Source organism: Gobius niger, assembly GCF_951799975.1.
Source record: "Gobius niger genome assembly, chromosome: 4".
NCBI classification, from domain to species: Eukaryota; Metazoa; Chordata; class Actinopteri; order Gobiiformes; family Gobiidae; genus Gobius; species Gobius niger.
Genome location: NC_136855.1, coordinates 21,396,575 through 21,417,312, shown reverse-complemented (window position 1 = coordinate 21,417,312; position 20,738 = coordinate 21,396,575). Strand labels below are relative to the sequence as shown.

Genomic DNA, 20,738 nt, shown 5'->3' with positions numbered 1-20,738 from the left:
TTTCCCCATTTGTCCACAATGAGTCCAGTTTGTGCCGTTCTGTTTTCTTGACTGTTCTGAAAGTTGCCTTGTCTTGTGTAACGAGACAAGAAATCTAAGACCGTATCTGTAGCAAGTTGGAGATGAGCAGCGCACACACATATAACAGATAAGTCGCATCAAATGTATCTGGTGTTTAGTAAATTACATTTTAATTGAGAAAATGAAATCAAAACGCACAACTTTAATTTTATTCATATTCATATAATCAATAAAAAACGTATGATCCTTTTTTATGAAAGTAGTAATACAAAAATAACAAATAATTAATCAAATCTGTCCTCTGAAAGTACTTTATCTGCACTCTCGCCTTTTACTGTAATTGATTAATTTTATGTTGATGTTTTTATTGATTCTATTTGTTTTCTTGTATTTATGCAACTGTGAAGCACTTTGAATTGCCTTGTGTATGAATTGTGCTCTACAAATAAACTTGCCTTGCCTTGCCTCTACTCCTAATGGTCCTGTTTCATTTATTTATCTTTACCATTGGAGCAATAAACTCCATTAACCCTAATTTGTAATTATTAATTGTGCATTTTGTGCAAGTGTTCCCACCATCCTTCAGTGTTGCAAACAGGCTCAAACTCTTAATATGTATCTACTTGAGTGTAATAGATTATGCTTATGTTTGAGTGTGAAAGCATAATAGCCTATTTTATGCAAATAATATAATCTTATTTACTCAGGTTGAATGTGAGTGTCATGTGTCCGTAGTGTTTAAAACTGTAGGACAAAAAAAGTGTAGTGTTTAAAACTGTAGGACAAAAAAAGTGTAGTGTTTAAAACTGTAGGACAAAAAAAGTGTAGTGTTTAAAACTGTAAGACAAAAAAGGTGTAGTGTTTAAAACTGTAAGACAAAAAAGGTGTAGTGTTTAAAACTGTAAGACAAAAAAGGTGTAGTGTTTAAAACTGTAAGACAAAAAAGGTGTAGTGTTTAAAACTGTAGGACAAAAAAAGGTGTAGTATTTAAAACTGATCATTCCTGTTTGTGGGGCTTTTCTGAACACAGATAATGCACCAATATTTACTTTCAACTTTTGCATCCCAAGCCAAATCTACTGGTCATTATTGTCCAATTAGTTATCTTGACTAATTGAAGGACATCTCCACCTGTGTGCAGATGACACACGTGCAGACAATCTAGGCTTTGTAAATGAACAATTTCCATTTTATAATACAAATAATATGCGCACAGTCCACAAGTTCCATTCCACTTTGCCATTTCCAGCTCAAGGCGGTACAAAAGAAGAAAAAATAAATGAACTGGACCTGCCTGAGAGGAACAGCTCCTGCCATCTACTGGTACAGCAGCAACATCTGGTGTACATACAGCACACACTCCAGCAGAGGGCACAGCGCCTCTCTGTGCACAGGAAATCTCAAAATGACACTTCCGTTGCGCGAAAAAGCAAAATAGCGCTCCTTAAACGAAATCCAGACAAAAAACAACAGAGGAAAATGTAGATGTCTAAATACCGCAGATCGGGAGCACACGTGGAGCAGATGATGCACAAACGCTTTTTTTTTTTCTTCCTGACATTGACATCATTTCCTAAACGCTAACCTTCTTCAATCTGCAGGTTTTATACACACTTCAAGTCATCATGAGCAAACTCAAGAAAACCAAGGTAATGTTTGTTATGATCGCCATCTAACAGCGCCTATAGTTACATATTACACTGGAAACAGAGATGCGTGGGCAGAGTGGAAGACAAAAATAGAGCTTAAAAAAAGACATGTTGTGTCGCTAGTATTTGACACTTGTCTCAATAGATAATTTAAGACTTAAGACACATTTAAGTTTGTGTAGCAGCAATTCTGTCCACAAATACATACCTGGCATTTGATTCCCTTTAGTCTTTAATCTTCTCTCAATGGAAAACGTTTCTTATTGTATTCAAAATGTGCACTATAATCTGAATCTCGATTTTAAAGGTTGATTCACAAATTAAAAATACTTTAAAGGGACACTGCGTAACATTTTGGACTATACTGTTAGTGCAAAACATGCTATTGACACAGAAAAATACTATTACTGCAGGGAATAATCAAAGAATGTATTTGAATGAGGACCTAACCTGCTTTAATCTCAAATTCTACTAACTTTAGTCACATCTCCATGGAGACGAGCTGAAAACGTACCCACTCCCGGTAAAGTTACAGTCATGTCTTAGATGAGCTGAGCCGCTCACAGCAAAAACACATGTTTGTTTGTACATATGTAGGTATTTTTCCAATGATGAAATGATCTATCAAAAAATAAATGCTAGTGTTTACATTTTATTTATAAGTGAAATTCTATGCGCTGTGCCTTTAAGCCTAGAACACTATTGCCGGGTGATTTTCATTAGGATTTTTTATCTGAGTGTCCTGGGTCTCTTACTTCAGCACTGTCTTGTGCTGGGTGTTTTCCTCATCCAAAACACACTTTTCCTACAGGCACATGTTCGGGTGATTTTCACTCAGCGATAGTGATAGACGGTAGGGTAGGGTTAGTGTATTTAATCAGGCAATCTTGCCCCCTTGACATTCAGGGCTGCCACATTTATTTTGCCTACTCCAACTACAGCTTTGCTCCAGTCGCAGAGTTCGGTGTCTCTGGCATCCCAGCTAGTGAGTAACACATAGTTATTTTAGTCAGCTGGTCATTTAAACCCATTCAAAATATGGCCTATTTTGTTTCTCTCTCCTGCGGCTGTTTGTGCCAAGGACACTGAGCTTTCACCAGAGAAGTCTCACATATCCCAGGAATGGTTGGACCAAAAAACAAGTTTCCATCTTCATTATTTTATTTTTTTAGGATTTTTTTTGTTCCCAAATTCCTAATTTTCCAGTAATTTTGGAGCATTTTTATATGGTCCTCTCATGATGCTTTTCTTTCAGTTTATTAGACATGACATAATTTAATATAAAAGAACATTTTTATTAATTAAATTATATAAAAGTGTGTCATGTATTGTCATGTTTTGATAGATTTTGATGACAAGTACTTTTCATCTCAGGTAAAAATCAGACGGCGTTAGTGATGGTGTTATGAATTTGAGCGATAGTGTTCTAGGGTTAAATCTAACGCAGAACAGAAGGCGCAATGTGTCAGAGACCTTTGACAAATGTCCCAGTAGAATTAGTGAGTATAGTCTGTAAGTCCACAAAAAGGTGTGGGTGGAAACAGGCACAAGTCACAAAGTCCCAACAATAAAATGTGTGGGTAGGGCTGCAGTAACACTCACTGGACATATATTTTCTCTCAGGTTGCGCAAGGAGGCTTGAGAAGCATTTCATCATTCTTTAGCCCTCCAAAAAAGGTATTGTAGTGTTTCTTATCTCTTTACATTTACTAACCTCTGTGGATAAAATGCTTGACAATGTGGGTTCTTTTCAGGATGTGGCAACCAAACTTTCAAAACCTGGACCAGCACTTGTGAAATTAGATAAATCTTTGCTAAAATCACCATCCAAGAGGAAGGTTTTGAATTCGGAAAACCACCTCCCGTCTTCACCCGAGCTGAATATTGTTTCAATTCCCGAGACGCCGACCTCTCAAGACAAACGCACGTCTGCAGGTGAACTGAGCCCGAGTCCGAGGAAGGAGCTGGTCAGCCTCGAAAACATTGGACCAATGTCTGCTCTGTGCCGAAGCCCTCAAGCCAAAGATTTAAACGCATTCAAAGAAAAAGAACCCGGCGTAAGAAGAGGTCATGGATCTTTGAAAAGACTGTTTAGCCCTTCCGAGGATTCACAACAAGCAAAGAGACCAAGAACTGCTCTTACTCCAGGGCGAGCAAACTGTGCCAGCGTAGATTTGAAGTCCATCAATAGTGCCTCAAACAACGATGAAGACGTTTGCTTTACTGGTATAACCAACCCGACTGATAAGGAAGTGAAGGAAAGTGCAGCAGGCACTAATGGAGCGAAATCACCCGAAGAAACGACGTCTACAGGTAATGGATTGTTAGAGAATGGGCCTTTATTTGTTCAACCGTGGGGAAATTGCATTGTTGCATCAGAATAGCATTCGATTAATAAGGCAGAAATACTTAAGTTGAAAAGAAAAGGAAAATTAACCAAAAAAGTCTATTGTTCAAAGATAAGTATGTTGACTTCCCACCTGAACCAGCACATTTTCTCCAGTTCAGCTTTATCCCAATCAAAAAGGTCCTTGAAAAAAGCATCAAAATAGTGACAAAAGTGCAATAATAAAAGTGATGAGAAAAAGCAACAAATAATCGACAGAAATGCAACAAAGCAAGTGACAAAAAGTGATGGAATAACTAATGAAAAACGTGATAAAAATCCAACAAAAAAAGTGTCGACTTAGTTGAGTTTTGTAGGCCATAGCAAATGAGGTGTTGCACTGTAGGTCAGTGGTGCCCAAAGTTGGGGTCGGGACCACTCAAGGGGTCTCAAGAACTTGGGTGGGGGTCCCCAGATGATTTCAGGATGAAATAAAAAGAAAAATGCTACTGTTTTTAAAGGAATAGGCCTCCGTTTTTCTATACTGAGATATGTTCTTACCTGAGCTTAGACGAGTTGATGCGTACCTGTCTTGTCTTTGTGGGTGCGCTCAGTCACGCTAATGTTGTTGGCATTTAGCCTCTCCCTGCATAGGTTTAGCTCTAAACTGGGGTGAAGTTAGACGCTACAAGCTGTTTAAATACAGTTACGTGAGTAGTTACACACAGTTAAACATGTCGATTTTCTAACGGATTAAAAGACGCACTATATTGTGAGGTAATAACACCTTCGACGTCCGCACAGTAAAGTGAGATATTAATGCCCGGACTTCAAGAAATACATTTTAAAATCAAGTTAATATGTACATAGGAGTAACTTGATTTTAAAATGTTTTCCTTCCCTAAAGTAGCGTAAGAGGCAATAACTTTATACAATGGGGGTTCCGAGTTGTTTCACAATCAGAATCGTTTTTATTGCCATAGTCTGAGAACAGGTTCACAAACTGGGATTTTTTCTCGGTGCTGACGTGCAACATAAAACATAAAAAACATACGTGTCAATTTTCGGGGTCCCAGGAAAAAAGTTTGGGAACCCCTGCTACAGGCTGTAAGCTGGAGAAGCTTTTAGATTTGGATGAAGACGAACTGGAGAAAAAGTGAAAAAGAGGTTAATCTAAGTGTATTTCATCATAAAATAGGAAAATAAGCATCAGTAGAATGACAATGCACAGGATACACATTTAGCTTTGAAAAAAATCGCCATAGCAACAATCACATTTCATCACCGTCCGAGTAACTTCCCGTGTATCATTGTAAACCTTTCTTGTGTTTCTTTGGCCAAAATGACAGGTGTAGATCCAAATTTCCTGGAAGAAATGCTTAATGACGACTGGTTTACGGAGGAGATGGAGTCAATTAACCGTAAACCTAAAAAACCCAGGTAACGTACAGCATTTAAAACAGACTGAGCAGATACCATGGCTTTTTGTGCAGTGTTTGTCATTTTCAAATGTTATAAACTGATGTTAAGGATACGGAGGTACTAGCAAATGTCATCTATTAAATAAAATGTCTAAAAATATCTATCTCTACAGATTTAAACTGACATTTTCTGATTTTACAGGAAAATCCCAGACCATGTGATCCTTTCTGGGGGACCGAATAACCGCTATTGGGTTTTAGATGTGGAAGATGGACCTGGTTGTAAAATGCTGACGATCACACGGCATAAATCCTTACAGCCAACGGAGACGTGTTTGCTTAAAGATGGATGGTATATTATATATATTAACATATAACTATTAGAAAGACGAGCCTTGTGCGTTGTTTTGGCAAAGCAAGAAAATAACCGGACCATTTTGTCTGTCAGGGAGATGTCGCCTGTTCTGTGTGGGGATGTGATACACCTGGAGGGTTGCTTTGAGGGATCCTGGACAGTGGACGGAGAGCAAGGATTTTTGGTGCTGCATCCAGACACGCTGATCTCACCAACAAGTATCGCAAGTGGCATTCGATGTATGAGAAGAGCCGTGTTGGGCGACATGTTCAAGGTAAAGCTTCTGAAAAATATAACACTTCCTTTGAATAGATTACACGCACTGGAATATGTACAGAGACTTTTACTGTATTTGAGTTGATTGTCTTCGCTGTGATTGTAATTCAAATCATTTGGTGCGCAAACAGTGGCTGTCTTGTCCATGAGTTGTTTCAGCAAGAATTTAACCCCTTTAAGCCCCATAGGAACCAAGCACATTAAAGCTACTAGACATGAGAGCTTAAAGCCTATAGGCCAGTGTAACACCTCATTTATAAGCTAAGACCTACAAAACTCACCTAAGCTTCTTCCTTGCGTTTGTTGTCAAGTTTTAGTCATTTTTATTGCACTTTTGTTGTGTTTTCATCACATTTTTGTCACATTCTTTTTGCAGCATTTTGCTTTTAAGTACAATGTAGCTATGAAGCCGCAAAAATGTGACCAAAATGTAACGCAAACGTGACGAAAATGTGACAAAAAAAACTTTCAAATGAGGTGTTAAATTGACCTATTGGCTGTAAGCTTTTAGATTTGGGTAATGTTGAACTGGAGAAAAGCGTATGGTTAAAGGAACAGGCCACCGTTTTTCCATACTGAGATATGTTCTTACCCGAGCATAGACGAGTTGATGTGTACCTGTCTGGTCATTATTATCTGTCAGAACATTTAGCCTCTCCTCTCCTCTATGGGGCGTGACTGAGCGCACGCACAAAGACCAGACAAGTACGCATCAACTCGTCTAAGCTCAGGTAAGAACATGTCTATGGAAAGAACGTGGCCTATTCCTTTAAGGTGGGGGATATAACAGGTCAACTCGTCAAGCTTTATGCAGAAATGAAGACAGTGTTTTAGGTACTGCTTGGAACTTAATGGAGAGGCACTGGTTGAAACCCCCCTGATTTATTCCTCTTTGTGGTTTAGATGTTTGATGGTGGTTCAAAGCAGATGCTCAATGGTACTATGGTCCATGAAGTTTTCCAAAAGGCTGCCATGGCCAAAGATTTTACCTCACAGAAGCTGTCTAAGCTGGGTGACCAGGCCCTGCACAGTCCTCGGCACTTGGCTGACATGTAAGTGTAGAAATAAATCTGAAAGACTGTTTAACTTTCAGATCTGTTGGCAGGATTTCCCTCTTTGTTTCGCAGGTACAGCTTGGGCATAACACAGGAAGAGATGAAGCAAGAGCTGCTTGATTATATGCCTTCGCTTGAGCTTTGGGCAAAAGACTACCTCAATGCACATTCTCCGAAAGTCACAAACCTCAAACTGTATGACTGTCGGCGAGCAATATCGTGGTAGTATTGCTGGATTTTGTTGTTAATATTTCCAATACTGCTCAATTACAGTAACCACAATTGGAGAAGTCAGGACAGTGCTGTGACCTTCAATGAGCTGTCCGATATCGAGGACAACGTATGGTCTCCGAGATTTGGCTTGAAGGGAAAAATTGATCTGACGGCGCAAGTGTCTATTCAGAAACCACGAAACTCAAACGCCCGAATATCAGAGGTTAAGACTGTACCTCTTGAACTGAAAACGGGCAAAGAGTCGAATTCAATCGAGCATCGCAGCCAGGTTTGTTAAAATAGGAAATGAATGTTGAAAAATGATAGAAGATATGCTTGTAGTTAATCAATGTGTCTTTTTAGGTGATTCTTTACACTTTGATGAGCGCGGAAAGATACAACACTGAAACCGGCTTCCTACTTTACCTGAAGACGGGAAATCTGCATCCTGTAGTAGCTGGACACATGGACCGTAGAGGTAGACTTGATGTGCTGGACAAACTGCATCTTACAATATATTTACTGCGTCGTAGGATAGGTTAAATCAACGACTGAATTGGGTTTTGGTAAAGTTGAGGACTTTTTGCTTCTAGTTACAGAAGCTTCTTCTTAGCTCTTGGGAGCAGCCTGGGTCTTATTTAGACCACTCCAGTTTGGGTAACAGTGTCTTTTCTGACCTAAAGAGTGAAGAGGTTAGAGATGAACACTGGTGAACTCTGGAGCTTCTGTGACTAGAAGCAAAATGTCCTCAACTTTACCAAAAACCCAATCCAGCCGATGATTTAACCTCTTAACTCCCACCTGAACCGAGCACATTTCCTCCAGTTTGGCTTTACCCAAATCTAAAGGCTTGTTGAAAAAAATTGTGACCAAAAAGCGACAGAAAAGTGACACAAATATGACAAAAAAGCGATAGATTTTGGGTGAAGATGAACTGGAGAAAATGCATTTAACCTTTTCTACGATGGATGCTCCCATTTATTTCTGCAGAGCTGGTGAAGCTACGAAACACACTGGTGCATCACATTCATAACAGTCTTGAGAAAAAGGATGGAATTAGCCAGCTGTGTAAACTTCCTGAAATTATATCGAGCCGACAGACCTGCCAGTACTGTCCCCAGAGAAGAAACTGCGCGTTATATGAAAGGTACGAACACATTTTGTTTCTGAATGTCAAGCAGTTCCTTTGTCCTCACCTTGACTGGCCTCGGCCGCTTCCAGAGCTTTGGATGGTGATTCTGAGCATTTGCAAGAAGGTGCAATTCGTGAGTTTTTGGACCAGGAAACGGGTCACGTCACCGTCCCACACCTGAGATACTTTTCGCACTGGCTCCTGCTCTGTCGTCTCGAGGCTGCGACCATGGAGTCAAAAAATGGACGGAAGAAAGTGTGGCTTCTTTCACCTGAGGAAGGGTAAGGCACTACACTTGGATTACACCAACCCTGGATTATAGTATCACTGCCACTGTCTGTGCTTCAGATTATCTTAACCGCTTTGTGCCCTCTTGCAGTGAAAAGAACGGCAGCTGTGTTGGTCATCTGCAGCTCAGCGGCCCAGTGGCAACGCAGTCTGATGGGGTTTACCTGCACCGCTTCAAGAGAGGTCGTGGGAGCTCTCAGGGCCCGGGAGTGGGCTTGGCTTCTGGAGATCGCATTGTTCTGAGCGACCAGGAGGGACGTTTCATCGGTCTAGCTACGGGATACGTGTGTGAGGTCAGCAACACGTATGTCAGCTGTACCCTGGACAGGTGGGAACAATGAAGATACACCGGTGTTGATGTTCTTTTCCTGAACCACAAGTAACTTGATTAAGTCTGTTTTTGTGTTTCAGAGATGTGTCAAAGTTCCAGAGTGTTTTGTTTCGAATGGACAGTGATGAAGGTGTTGTGGGCCTGAGTTCTCACCTCACAAATCTCTCCAGACTAATGGAGAACGCTCCCGACAGGTGAACCTTAACCCCCACCTGAACCGAGCACATTTTCTCCAGTTTGGCTTTACCGGGGGGGAAAAAGGTGTCAAAATAGCAACAAAAACGAGAAGAAAAGGCAACAAAAAAGGGTAGCAGAAAGTAATGAAAGTGGAACAAAAAAGTGCCAACAAAAGGTATGAAAGAGCAACAAAAAGGTGGCAAAAAATTGATGGAAATAGAAAAAAAAGGGAGGACAACGCAGCAACAAAGAGAAGATAACGATCTCTTTTGTAGGCCTTAGCTACTGTTGCTCTCCAGTCGAGAAGCTTTTAGATTTGGTTTAAGCCCTTGGAGGAAATGTGTTTGGTTGAGGCGGTTGGCAAGAAGTTAATGAAGGCACATAAAACTGCAGATTAGTGACGTACGTGCAGCTTGAAATGTTGATCATCATTTCAAATGTAAATGTTTTGCAGTGATAATTTGAGAGAGCTTATTATCGACTTTCGGGCACCACAGTTCATCTCTAACCTCAGCGAAGTTTTACCAAGAGAAGCCAAAGACACTGTGGCCACGATCCTCAAAGGTGTGCAAAGCTGTAGTTGACTCAAATCAGCTTCTGGATAAATCGTTTTAATCCCTTTTACTGTTTTCAGGTCTCAACAAACCTCAGAAACAGGCAATGAAGAAGGTTCTTCTCTCTAAGGACTACACGCTGATTGTTGGGATGCCAGGCACAGGCAAAACCACCACCATTTGCACGCTGGTAGGTTTTCTTTCCTTTTTTTTTGCGTCAGTAATTATGTATGGGAAACATTCTGTAATTCCATGAAAAATGTTTTAGGTTCGCATACTACACGCCTGTGGGTTCAGTGTTTTGTTGACCAGCTACACCCACTCTGCCGTTGACAACATTCTCTTGAAGCTTAAACGTTTTCGAGTTGGGTTTCTACGTCTGGGACAGGGGCAGAAGGTATGGCATGGTGTTTTTCTACTCTGTTTCTCTTTGTTTCCAGCTACATAGTTTTTTTCCCCCCTCTCCTTCCAGGTTCATCCAGACATTCTGCCGTTCACGGAGGAAAACACACGAAAGAAAGGAGTTCTCACGCTGTCTGACTTGGAAGAACTTTATAACAAGGAGGCAAGACGTGGCTACTTTAAACCTTGAGTCGCCGGTAACATCGAAACACCTGTACTCATTGTATTATTTATCTGTGTTTCAGCTGGTTGTGGCGACGACATGCATGGGAATAAAACACCCAATCTTCACTCGACGCAAATTTGACTTTTGCATCGTGGATGAGGCGTCCCAGATCAGCCAGCCAATCTGCCTCGGGCCACTGTTATATGCTAAAAGGTTTGTCCTTGTAGGCGATCATCAACAACTGCCGCCGATAGTGCAGAACCACGAAGCGAGGTATAGATCGTGCATTTTTATATTGATGCGTTATCTTCGCCCGATCGCTAATTGTTTGACCTTTTCAATAGGTCGCTAGGGATGGACGAAAGCCTCTTCAAACGACTGGAGCGCAACAGTGAAGCAGTCGTCCAGCTAAACGTACAATACAGAATGAACAGGTATGACATCATTAAGGGTTCACAGGGTATAGTTTCGTTATCTCTAATTCCTTGACATACTGTGTGCCTGCAGGCAGATCATGTCTCTCAGTAATTCACTCATGTATGAAGGGCGTCTGGAGTGCGGCTCCGAGCGCACAGCCTCTGCCCTCGTCACGCTGCCCCACCTGTGCAGCGTCCAATCGGAGCTCGGGTCTCACCCTCAGCATGATCTGGCATGGATACAAAACGCACTTTTACCCAGCAATGCCGTTTGCTTCCTGGACTGTTCAATGGTTGGTTCAATAAGAAATTACTGTGTTGAGAAAGTATTCATAGCTAGAGGTGGGTAGAGTGGCCAAAATATTTACTCAGTTAAAAAGTACTGATTTGTGCTTCAGAAGGGACATAAATCAAGAGAAACAAAACATGAAGTGATAAAAGAAAATACCATAAACATGTCAAAATAGTTCATTATGAAGAATTAAGTCAACTAAACAAGAAATACATCCTTTTCAAAATTGTCACGTAAAGATGTACTCAAACAGTGGCTTCGTGAGTTCGTTTTAAACATTTTTTTTTTATAGATCCTTCATTTTAAAATTACTCAAGTTTAAGTAAAAAGTACGGTATGAAAAACTTTGGTTACACGTCATTTTTACACTGTCCGTTTACATGGGGGGTTAGAGTTAAGGTCTTATGTGTTAAATACACAATGGAATAATATGTTTAGTATCACTTTATTTTACACTACCTTAATACATTGTACTTAACTAAATTTAGTACAATGTAATGTGCTCTGTAACAATCTGTAATAACTTGTACCTATGTAGTACGTACACAATGGAATAACTTGTATTAGTATGGAATAACTTTGTAAGTACATAATGTAATAGGACACAAGACCCTTAGGGTTAGGGCTTAAGGTTAGGGTTAGAGTTAGAATTATGTACAAACTACAAATACATATTATTTCATTGTGCATCTAACCCATAGGTACAAATTATTACACATTGGTACAAAGCCCATTACACTGTACTAAATTTAGTCGGGTACAATGTATCAAGGGTACTGTAAAATAAAATGTTACCCAAACTTCTTGCATAACTTCAATTAGTTAATTAAGTACATGTACTTGAGTAAATGTAACTAAATACTACCTACCTCAGTTCAAAGCACATTTATTACGCACTGAAAATGTTCAAATTGCTTTTTGCACTAAGGTTTATTAAAGTTGTACCTACGGGGTTTCCAATGGGCATTAAAAGTCATTAAATAAAAGGTGCCTAAGTTGAGGCCTATGTCAAATAAATTGGATTGAAACTGAAATTAAATTAGATTTTATAGAGAATTTATACTGATGAACTATTTTTACGTTTTAAGTTTGTCAAATTACCTGTTGTGTCAAATTTCCTTTTTAAATGTCAAAATTTCGCCTCATTCCTGTGTTTGATAGAATGTTTGCAAATCTTAGGGAAAGAAATGTGCACAGATTTAGTTTGAGAGTTTGTGGCATTAAAAATCCAATTCCTTTTAACTTTCTCTTCGAGGTGCCGGCTCTGGAGTCGGTGGAACAGGGCGGTGTGAGCAACCACACAGAGGCAGAGCTGGTGCATTTACTGCTGTCACTGCTGATAAAGGTATTCAGCACAAGATTTCTCTATTTCCATGTTGCCTTTTTTTTCTTCTTACATTCATGACTTTCTCGTTCAGGCTGGATGCAAACCGAGTGACATAGGTGTAATTGCCCCATATCGACAGCAGTTGAAATCCATCTCTGGATTGCTTCAGTCGTCTGCTTTTATTGGTGTCGAAGTCAATACGGTGGACAAGTACCAAGGACGGGACAAGAGCGTGATCGTGCTGTCCTTTGTGAGGAGCACAACAGAGGAAGGAAACGTAAGGTTTTACGGCTGCACCTTGATCACAATGACAAGGAATAAAGCTTTTTGCAGGCCTCTTTCCGTCTGATGGAAAATACAACACGTGTTTAAAGTGCATGTGACACATTAGACACAATTTTCGCAAAAACATTGTTAATGCGAGTATATTTAAGATTTTGCTAAAGATTATACCCAGCTTTCTTTAGCTTGGCCATTTTTGTGATGTTTATAGTTTCACTTCCTTATTGGACACTGGCAGGAAGTGACATAGAAGAAGGTAAACAATATTAAACCGTTGCCGTGCCGACCATGTTATGTCAATGGGAAATGAGTGAGTCAAACAGCTACCCTCAAAAAGCTATGGAGCTTTACCTTCTTCTATGTCACTTTCTGTCAGCAGCTTAAAACATTCAATGAGTCGAGACTAATTTGTTTGTGTGGGCTTTCAGTCATCCAGTGATATTCCATTTTCAGTTGTCGTTCACTGGACTGGGTTGAATGTGTGGGGAATGTTTTTCAGTTTTATCATTCATCAACAATATATATATCGACAATATTTGAAAAGATTGGTTACCACAGTTAACTTCTGACTATGGCATGGATTAGGCGTGCGTCCTGTGTGAGTTCCCAGGTTCGATTCCCGGGAGAGATGGGGGGTCTATATGTGTGGAGTTTGCATGTTCTTCCCTGCGTAGATTCCCTCGGTGTGCTCTGGTTTCCCTTATCACTAAAAACATGTAGAGTTGGTTCCCCTTTGTGGCCAGGGCATAATTACCATGTTATTACTTTTAGGCACCATGCTGTTTACCATGCTCTTATTGTGATGTAAAGTGCTACCAGGTTTTTCTTCTTTTATTATTCATTTCAGTACAGAAAATGTGATGTATAACTGGTCTTTTTCCTTCTAAGTTGGGAGAATTGCTGAAAGACTGGCGTCGCCTGAACGTGGCCATCACCAGAGCTAAACACAAACTGCTAATGGTGGGCTCTGCTTCCACCCTGCGGCGCTACGAGCCTGTGGAGAAACTGCTCAACCATCTCCAGCAAGAGAGCATGATATCCTTTTGTTAGAAATAAGGAATGTTTAAGGATTTCAATGCTGTCTTTGGAGATTGTTGCTTTCCTTAATTCACATTTTACATGGTTACGCTCCCCCCTGCTGCCCACAAGAATCTCCCCAAACTGCAGCTGTGATACCGACAACAGCGGGTTCAACATGGCAGCTCTTTTTAATAAACTGGAAGGTACTGAACAGCAGTATTTACACTGTAGTTAGATATGACTCTTTATGGACATATAATGGATATTTTAATATAATTTCATACTGTGACATTCCTATTTTCTAAGATTGTAACAGTCAGATACCACTGTAGTTTAAAGGATTGGCAAATGGTTCCTTATTTGAAAGTATCATTGTTTAATGTGAATGATTTATGTAAACCGGGCACACAGACACTATAATGAAGTGTCTTGACACATGTTCCAATAATACAGTATTTGTCGGATGAAACTATTCACTACTTGGCATCATTAATGAATGAGCCTTTTTATGTTCACATTAAAAATTCCACTTTTTTTATATTTGTAGATTTGTATTGTAATTTTAAATTATTTTTAAAATTTCAATAAATAACAAAAGCTTAAAGTGTTTTTTCCTACATTGTAAATGTTGTGAATGAGTCAGATGAGTTTTATTTTTCATAGTATATTTTAATCAGTAGATCTTGTCTCATTATAAAGTGATCTTTCCGCGCATTACAGTAACAGTGGTCCCAGTTATGTTGATTCTTCCATCGTCTCTCACTTCTAGCTCCATTTCTCCTCCTCTGCTTGAGCACTGGTAAGCTGTAATGAATGATGCCACAGCAAGTACCACATATGACGCTAAACAAAATACAAACTGATAAATTAATTACCCAATAATCTTTGTTTTCCGAGTTTCTCAGCCCAGTAGCTCCCTAACACTGTGTGAGCCGACCCTGTCAGAATCAATACTGTTAAGGTGTAATATCATGAAACATGAACTAATAAATAAGAAGGTGACTTTGATACCGGTGACAGGATCCTCTGGGATTCCAGACCACGGAGCAAAATATCTGGAGTAGAAGTCGTATCCAGGCTGTTCATGCGGTGATCCTGAAGTCAAGCATCATAGACATGATCATCTATTTGCAGACGGCTCTTTATTCTTTATGTAAGATTAGCCTACCTTTCATCGTGACAATGACGCCTTTTACTTTTCCAGTCGATTCACTTCTTTGCAGAGCAATGGGGTCAACCTTGAGGTTGTGTAATTCTGATCTACATATGCACCCACAGACATGGTTGGGTTAATAAACAAGTTAGAGGAGTACTATTAAAAGGTTAATGTGTACTTACTTTTCACAGCTGTCAGCCAATCGAATCAGGAGTTTATTTGTCTTTGCACTCAAGTAGACCTCCTGAACCGGAAGGTTTCCTATAGCAGCCTTTGTACAATACAAGATCAAATTAACTAAAACATATTAAAGTTAACTAAAATAAAAACAAACCTTGATAACACCTCTGAACTCCTGAGGATCCTGAAATATAGAAAAGGTTAGGTTCAATAAAGCCTTGGTTTTCTGCTGAGTAAATGTTGTGTGGACAAACTCACTGCAGGACTCGCGGGGTTGAGAGGAAAGTCCATGATACAATTGTCTCCATCTCGGGTGACACACAGCTCTCCACTTCTGGTCTCAAACACCAGTTTTCTGTTTATATTATCTATGAAGGTTTAGATGGGTAGTGATTATTGGTAGTGGTTATTGGTTTTAGATTCATATTAAAAAGTAAGTAAACTATAATTTTTAATTGTTTTGAGGATTACTTTCATACTGGAACAGCACTCTTGCAGTTGCCAGAGTGGCATGTCCACATAAATTCACTTCAGTGGTTGGTGTGAACCATCGAAGGCGGAACCTTGACCCTGTTAGAAGAGAGACAGTATTATAGAATAAAACATGTTTATTTTTTCCCCAGAAACCTCATGGCATGTGTTCTGGAAGAACGCTTTTGGTGCATTTGTGAAACAATAGAAAAGTGTGGCTTTAAACCAGGTTCATTGCATTGTTCTTCCACGTCCCAACAATACTTAGCTCTGTGTTCAAAATGCTGAGGACAGGAATGTCAGTTTAGCAAGTCTGTTGGTGAAATACACATTTTTCAACTATTTACATTTGCAGTGAAAATATATACTGTACATTGTGTAATCAGAAGGGTGCAATTTAGATGATTCTGTGTTTTAACTTTGGGTAATCAGGAATAATCAGAGGTGGGTAGAGTAGCCAAAATATTTACTCAAGTAAGTGTAAAACAGTACTAGGAGAAAATGTTGCTTGAGTAGTGCGAGTACTGTGTAACTGAGTTTGACTCATGTTTCAGTGGTGACATGAATCATGAGGAACAAAGCATGAAATAAAGTGAAAATGTTTATATTTTCAAAGAAAATCCTATAAAAACATATGTTGTACAACGGAATCATGAAGAATTAAGGCCACACACATCTATTTAATCGTCAAAATGCCAAAGATTCTTACTCAATTGCATGAGCATTTGTAAGAGTACATATACTTTAATATTACTCTGGTAGAAGTAAAAAGTACTGGATGAAAAACTACTTGCAAAAGTACAGTTACTTCAAAGAGAGAATACCAGTAGTGTTTATGCCTCTGCCTCACCTGTAGTGAAGGTGTCAGATGGATTAAGTTTGATGATAAAAGCCGTCTCTGACAGGTTCATTTCTGATGATATCTTCTGATACAGTTCTTCACTCAGCTCCTGTTGGAGTAAGAATGAAAAATACCGTCATTCCCCTGATAAAAGCTGCTCTGTAAGAGTGAGGTCGCACTGCTGCTCAGATATTGAAGTACTGTGACTTACATGTTGTAAAGGACAGATAGCGGCGGGGTTTCCTTTAAATGGTAAGTTGGTGAAGGCATCGAGGGTATAAACCGGAATCTCCATTTTGTTAAAGAATCCAGCCTTTCGTGGCTCTGATGGTGTTGTTTCCTTTACAATGGTGACTGCTGTCTGTGACAGAAACATGTTTTCAATGGACTTTGAACAACGCACCAGCACAGGTTCAGCTGCTGCAGTTCATGAAACGCAGAAGCTTTTGATCATTAACTTCCCTCCAGATTAAGTAGATTATATTAGACGTTATTATGATGTTACTAAAATATATGCGGATTGTAACATGTTTGACCAAAAAAGGATATATTTTCAATTTAACATTTTTTTAAAATAAAAATTCATTTATTATTATAATTTTTTATGAATATAATTTTTGATAATAAGTGAGGATCTGAGATGAGATTATAACGACCTCGCGATATTGTACCTGTGTGACTCTTCGCACTTTCACCTGAGGAGGGCAGGAGAAGACCGGGGAGGCTTTCGATTGTGTGAGAGACTTTCCTTAAATCCATGTCTGACATATCAAAACAGAACTTTTAAACTGGTAAACGGCAGCATCTTGTGCCATGTGTATTTTCCATGCGTGTGTAGTTTCCCGTGTTCCTTTGACCGCTGTCTTGTCCTACAGCTAGCCTCAGATGTTAGCTGCTACTGGGCTAAGTTACAGTGTTTGTGCCAAATGTTAGCTTGAACTCGCCAGGAAAGCAGCGAGCATCCCACACAACTGCTCAGATGTCTGTACACTCTTTAATGGGACCTTCTGTAGCATTTCAGTCGGTTTCGTGGTGCTTAAATGCTCCTAGACCGTAAACTAGCTAGCACTTTTTAGAAGAAGGAGGAAGTCGAAGGAGTGTCGTCTCAACTCCCCTTTGTGTCAAACCGAAACACAAGTTAGACACATGTTTTTTCTCCCCGTGGTGCGTGTGTGGATTGATTAAACGTGTCAGTCGTGTAATCCTTCTCGTGTCATTGCGTCTGTGTGTGTTGTGGCAGCGAGGATGTCAATAAACGAGGAAGGCTATGTGGTGAGGATCAGGGGACTGCCCTGGTCCTGCACTCAAGAAGAAGTGGCCAGCTTCTTCTCAGGTGAGGGATATCTGAATGTTGTGTTGTTGCTCTGTTGTTATTAAGCTGATGGTCTATACACAATATATGTTTATACGTTTCCCATCCTCTGTTGCAGATTGTGACGTTGTAGACAAGGTAAATGGGGTGTATTTCACTTATTCCAAAGAGGGCCGACCCAGTGGAGAGGCGTTCATTGAACTGACCACTGCAGAAGACTTCAAAAATGCTCTCGCCAAAGACAGAAAATACATGGGACACCGTTACATAGAAGGTGAATCGTGTGTTTTAAAACCAAATGCAAATTGCAAGGACAAAACCCATAATCTGGCCTTCATATTTTGAGCTCATGTTATTGATATTGTGTTTTTCCAATGAAGTCTTCAAGTCAAATCGCAGTGAGATGGACTGGGTGCTCAAGCGCTGTGGTCCTGCTGACTACGACACCTCCAGTGGCTTCATGTTGCGCCTGCGAGGTCTTCCGTTTGGATGTAGCAAGGAGGAGATAGTTCAGTTCTTCTCAGGTACTTCAGTGTGGACATCTTTGCCTCTTTGACATGAATTGATTGGATATAAACAATATAGTAGAAAATACATTTACATTTCAGATTGAACACATTGCTGTGGGTGTTTTGAAGTATGATTCAAAACTATACAGCATTGTTCATCGTATTATACCAATGTTGGGTCAAGGTTAATTCCCCTGAATAGGTCTTTAAGAACATCAACTGTCTGTCATAAATCATTAATCTAGTTGTTCACTTGTGTCCAGTCATATGTGGGTCTTGAATTTTGTTTTGTTTTTTGCCAGACTTTTTACCGACCAATGTATTTATGTGTGCTTGGGTTGAAGGGTTGAGAATCGTGCCAAATGGGATTACTCTGCCAGTGGACCTCCAGGGGAGGAGCACAGGGGAAGCCTTCGTGCAGTTTGCCTCAATGGAGATAGCAGAAAAGGCTCTGGGGAAACACAAGGAAAGAATAGGGCACAGGTGGGACAGAAGGGACTGGGACGGGCTGGACTGGGTTGGGCCTCTTTTTTCCACTTACCGATAATTGCCATTGTAAAATGGGAATGTTAATAATTTGATCTGTATGTCTTGAAATCTTAAATTCATTTTATTACGCGTGTACCTTTGCAAATGCTTTTATCATTTGTAGTCGTTTTGAAGGAAAATGTTTAGGCTATGTTTAGAAGTACTGAGACGTAATTATCAGTATAACTTTTCTACCCTCAAGCTACAAACCTTTTGTTACTGCAGGTCCAAAATAAATTAGCCGCTTAAAGGGAAAAGATGGTTTGGTAATCCGTGATTACGTAGAATCTTTGTCAAACGTATGCAAAATGAGCTTTGCCACTTCTCATGGTAACAAACTCCCCTCTGTGGCCGTGGATGTTTCAGGTACATAGAGATCTTCAAAAGCAGTCGTAGTGAGATCAAAGCCTACTATGAAGTCCCTCGACGTGGTCTCGGAGGCCAGCGGCCAGGACCCTATGACAGACCAGTGATGGCAGGTCCCAGGGGAGGGTTCTTTGGGCAGAGTCCAGGACGTGGAGGTCCTTTGATGGACAACATTAGAGGTGGAGGTGGTGGTTATGGTGGAGGTATGATTTGTGTGTTGTGCTTTCATTGTATCGTTTCAAACATTATCTTGTAGTTGGGAAAATTATGATTTATTGTCTGTAGGTTATGGAGGATACGATAACTACAATGGATACAACAATTACTGCTTTGGGAATGGCATGTTTGATGAGCGAGGCAGAGGAGGCGGAGATAGAAGTGGAAGAGGCAAGTATAATGCACTTAATTTGATTTATAACATGTTCCTGGTTCACCTTTATGTTTAGTGTTCTATAAAGCTTTTATACAGAACTAATGTATTTGTATTGATGAAATCTGCTTTTTATTTCTTAAGGTATTTTTTTGCCTGATATGTATGTATGTGCAGGTGCGGGAGGTCATAGTCATGGCAACAGTGGCTCTGGATTCCACAGTGGCCATTTCGTCCACATGAGGGGGCTGCCTTTCCGCGCCACAGAGGGAGACATAGCTAAAGTATGAAGACGTTTTACATTTCAGCTGAGGATATTTAAGAGCACATGTTGCATATTTTTATACTTGATTACTCACTAAACTGTCACTGTCTTTCCTGATATGCTTTTCTTATTACTTTAGTTTTTTGCACCTCTGAATCCTCTAAGGGTCCACATTGATGTGGCTCCAAATGGCAAAGCAACTGGTGAGGCAGACGTTGAATTTTGCTCTCATGAAGATGCCGTTGCTGCAATGTCCAAAGACAAGAACCACATGCGTCAGTCACTTTCTGCAGCGTTGCACAATTATTGCATTTGTTGACTCTGTTTGAAATGAGGTGTTTTTTCCCCTCACAGAGCATCGCTATATTGAACTTTTCCTAAACTCAACTGCAAGTGGAGCAGCTGAAATGAGTAAGTTTTGTTTTTCTTAAAATTACATCATGTATTTTCTCTTACACTGTTGTGTGATCCCTTCAGACCGGGGCAGTGGTTACTACGGTAACTCGGGAGGGTCTCGGAGCAGCGCTCTACGATACTGACACTGATGTTTCTACTATTCACGTCCATCCACATGTTTTGTGTTGCATCTCCTTTAGGCCACATGTTCTCATGAGCTGATCTGACATCACTGATGCAAGTAACGTAATGAGTGCAGAAAAAGATCTGAAATTTCATATGGGGAAAAAAGGTAGCTTTGCAGAAAGACACCCGGTTTAATTTTGTTTTTTTTATATACAACAAAAACATTTTTAAGTTTGTTTGAGGGGTGGTGATTTGAGTTATCTGGACCAAGTCCACTGATGACTGATTTCAGATCAGTTGTTCTGATGTAATGAGACGAATGTGAGCCTGTGTTTTTATGAATGTTTTGTTGTGGTCATTAGATGATTTAAGTTTATATTGTATTCTGCTCTTGAAGAGCAGAAGTAAAATAAAGTTTATATTTCAGCTGTAAGATGTGAATGCAGCTGTTGTACATTTGACTATTAAATTTTATATGTAATTCTCATTGACTCCGCTTACTTAAAAAATGTCAC

General features: G+C 39.9%; 3 protein-coding genes across 5 annotated transcripts; 2 read left to right on the top strand and 1 right to left on the bottom strand.

Moving 5' to 3' along the window:
* Window positions 1-1,588: 1,588 nt before the first annotated feature.
* On the top strand, window positions 1,589-13,926 carry dna2 (DNA replication helicase/nuclease 2). Its single transcript, XM_079555383.1, has 25 exons — window positions 1,589-1,670; window positions 3,294-3,347; window positions 3,425-3,983; window positions 5,346-5,436; window positions 5,620-5,769; window positions 5,866-6,046; window positions 6,952-7,100; window positions 7,176-7,298; window positions 7,377-7,605; window positions 7,680-7,794; window positions 8,307-8,463; window positions 8,538-8,729; window positions 8,828-9,064; window positions 9,148-9,261; window positions 9,699-9,808; window positions 9,879-9,988; window positions 10,067-10,195; window positions 10,271-10,363; window positions 10,446-10,639; window positions 10,711-10,800; window positions 10,874-11,075; window positions 12,330-12,419; window positions 12,493-12,678; window positions 13,572-13,718; window positions 13,803-13,926. Exons 1-25 carry the CDS (start codon window positions 1,647-1,649, stop codon window positions 13,854-13,856), a joined length of 3,780 nt encoding a protein of 1,259 aa, XP_079411509.1. The 5' UTR covers window positions 1,589-1,646; the 3' UTR covers window positions 13,857-13,926.
* Window positions 13,927-14,351: 425 nt separating this feature from the next.
* Window positions 14,352-17,644, bottom strand: LOC306962654 (phenazine biosynthesis-like domain-containing protein 1). 3 transcript variants are annotated; one of them, XM_079555871.1, is made up of 11 exons: window positions 17,539-17,644; window positions 16,563-16,712; window positions 16,361-16,460; window positions 15,511-15,609; window positions 15,298-15,407; window positions 15,194-15,223; window positions 15,042-15,130; window positions 14,872-14,963; window positions 14,715-14,798; window positions 14,579-14,641; window positions 14,352-14,507 (listed from the first exon to the last, which is right to left on the bottom strand). In XM_079555871.1, exons 2-11 carry the CDS (start codon window positions 16,644-16,646, stop codon window positions 14,395-14,397), a joined length of 864 nt encoding a protein of 287 aa, XP_079411997.1. In that variant the 5' UTR covers window positions 16,647-16,712; window positions 17,539-17,644; the 3' UTR covers window positions 14,352-14,394. The 3 variants fall into 3 exon arrangements, with proteins under 3 accessions (XP_079411997.1, XP_079411998.1, XP_079411996.1); XM_079555872.1 differs by having other exon boundaries at window positions 16,563-16,708; window positions 17,539-17,636; XM_079555870.1 differs by lacking the exon at window positions 17,539-17,644 and adding an exon at window positions 17,023-17,463.
* On the top strand, window positions 16,959-20,708 carry hnrnph3 (heterogeneous nuclear ribonucleoprotein H3 (2H9)). The gene is made up of 11 exons (XM_079555869.1): window positions 16,959-17,086; window positions 17,592-17,684; window positions 17,782-17,937; window positions 18,044-18,187; window positions 18,517-18,655; window positions 19,067-19,269; window positions 19,352-19,453; window positions 19,614-19,720; window positions 19,841-19,976; window positions 20,056-20,112; window positions 20,179-20,708. The coding sequence occupies exons 2-11, from the start codon at window positions 17,597-17,599 to the stop codon at window positions 20,238-20,240; spliced, it is 1,194 nt and encodes a 397-aa protein (XP_079411995.1). The 5' UTR covers window positions 16,959-17,086; window positions 17,592-17,596; the 3' UTR covers window positions 20,241-20,708.
* The last annotated feature ends 30 nt before the right edge of the window (window positions 20,709-20,738 follow it).

Bases quoted from the DNA above. Each gene is read 5' to 3' on its own strand.
- dna2 (XM_079555383.1), top strand. From the start codon at position 1,647: ATGAGCAAACTCAAGAAAACCAAG. The intron at 5,770-5,865 runs GTATATTATATA...TTTGTCTGTCAG, and splicing joins TGTTTGCTTAAAGATGGATG to GGAGATGTCGCCTGTTCTGT. The intron at 10,364-10,445 runs GCAAGACGTGGC...TCTGTGTTTCAG, and splicing joins AAGAACTTTATAACAAGGAG to CTGGTTGTGGCGACGACATG.
- LOC306962654 (XM_079555871.1), bottom strand. From the start codon at position 16,646: ATGGAGATTCCGGTTTATACCCTCGATGCCTTCACCAACTTACCATTT. The intron at 15,224-15,297 runs GTGAGTTTGTCC...TCTATATTTCAG, and splicing joins TCAACCCCGCGAGTCCTGCA to GATCCTCAGGAGTTCAGAGG. The intron at 14,964-15,041 runs GTAAGTACACAT...GTGCATATGTAG, and splicing joins TTGGCTGACAGCTGTGAAAA to ATCAGAATTACACAACCTCA.
- hnrnph3 (XM_079555869.1), top strand. From the start codon at position 17,597: ATGTCAATAAACGAGGAAGGCTATGTGGTGAGGATCAGGGGACTGCCC. The intron at 19,454-19,613 runs GCAAGTATAATG...ATGTATGTGCAG, and splicing joins CGGAGATAGAAGTGGAAGAG to GTGCGGGAGGTCATAGTCAT. The intron at 20,113-20,178 runs GTAAGTTTTGTT...TGATCCCTTCAG, and splicing joins AAGTGGAGCAGCTGAAATGA to ACCGGGGCAGTGGTTACTAC.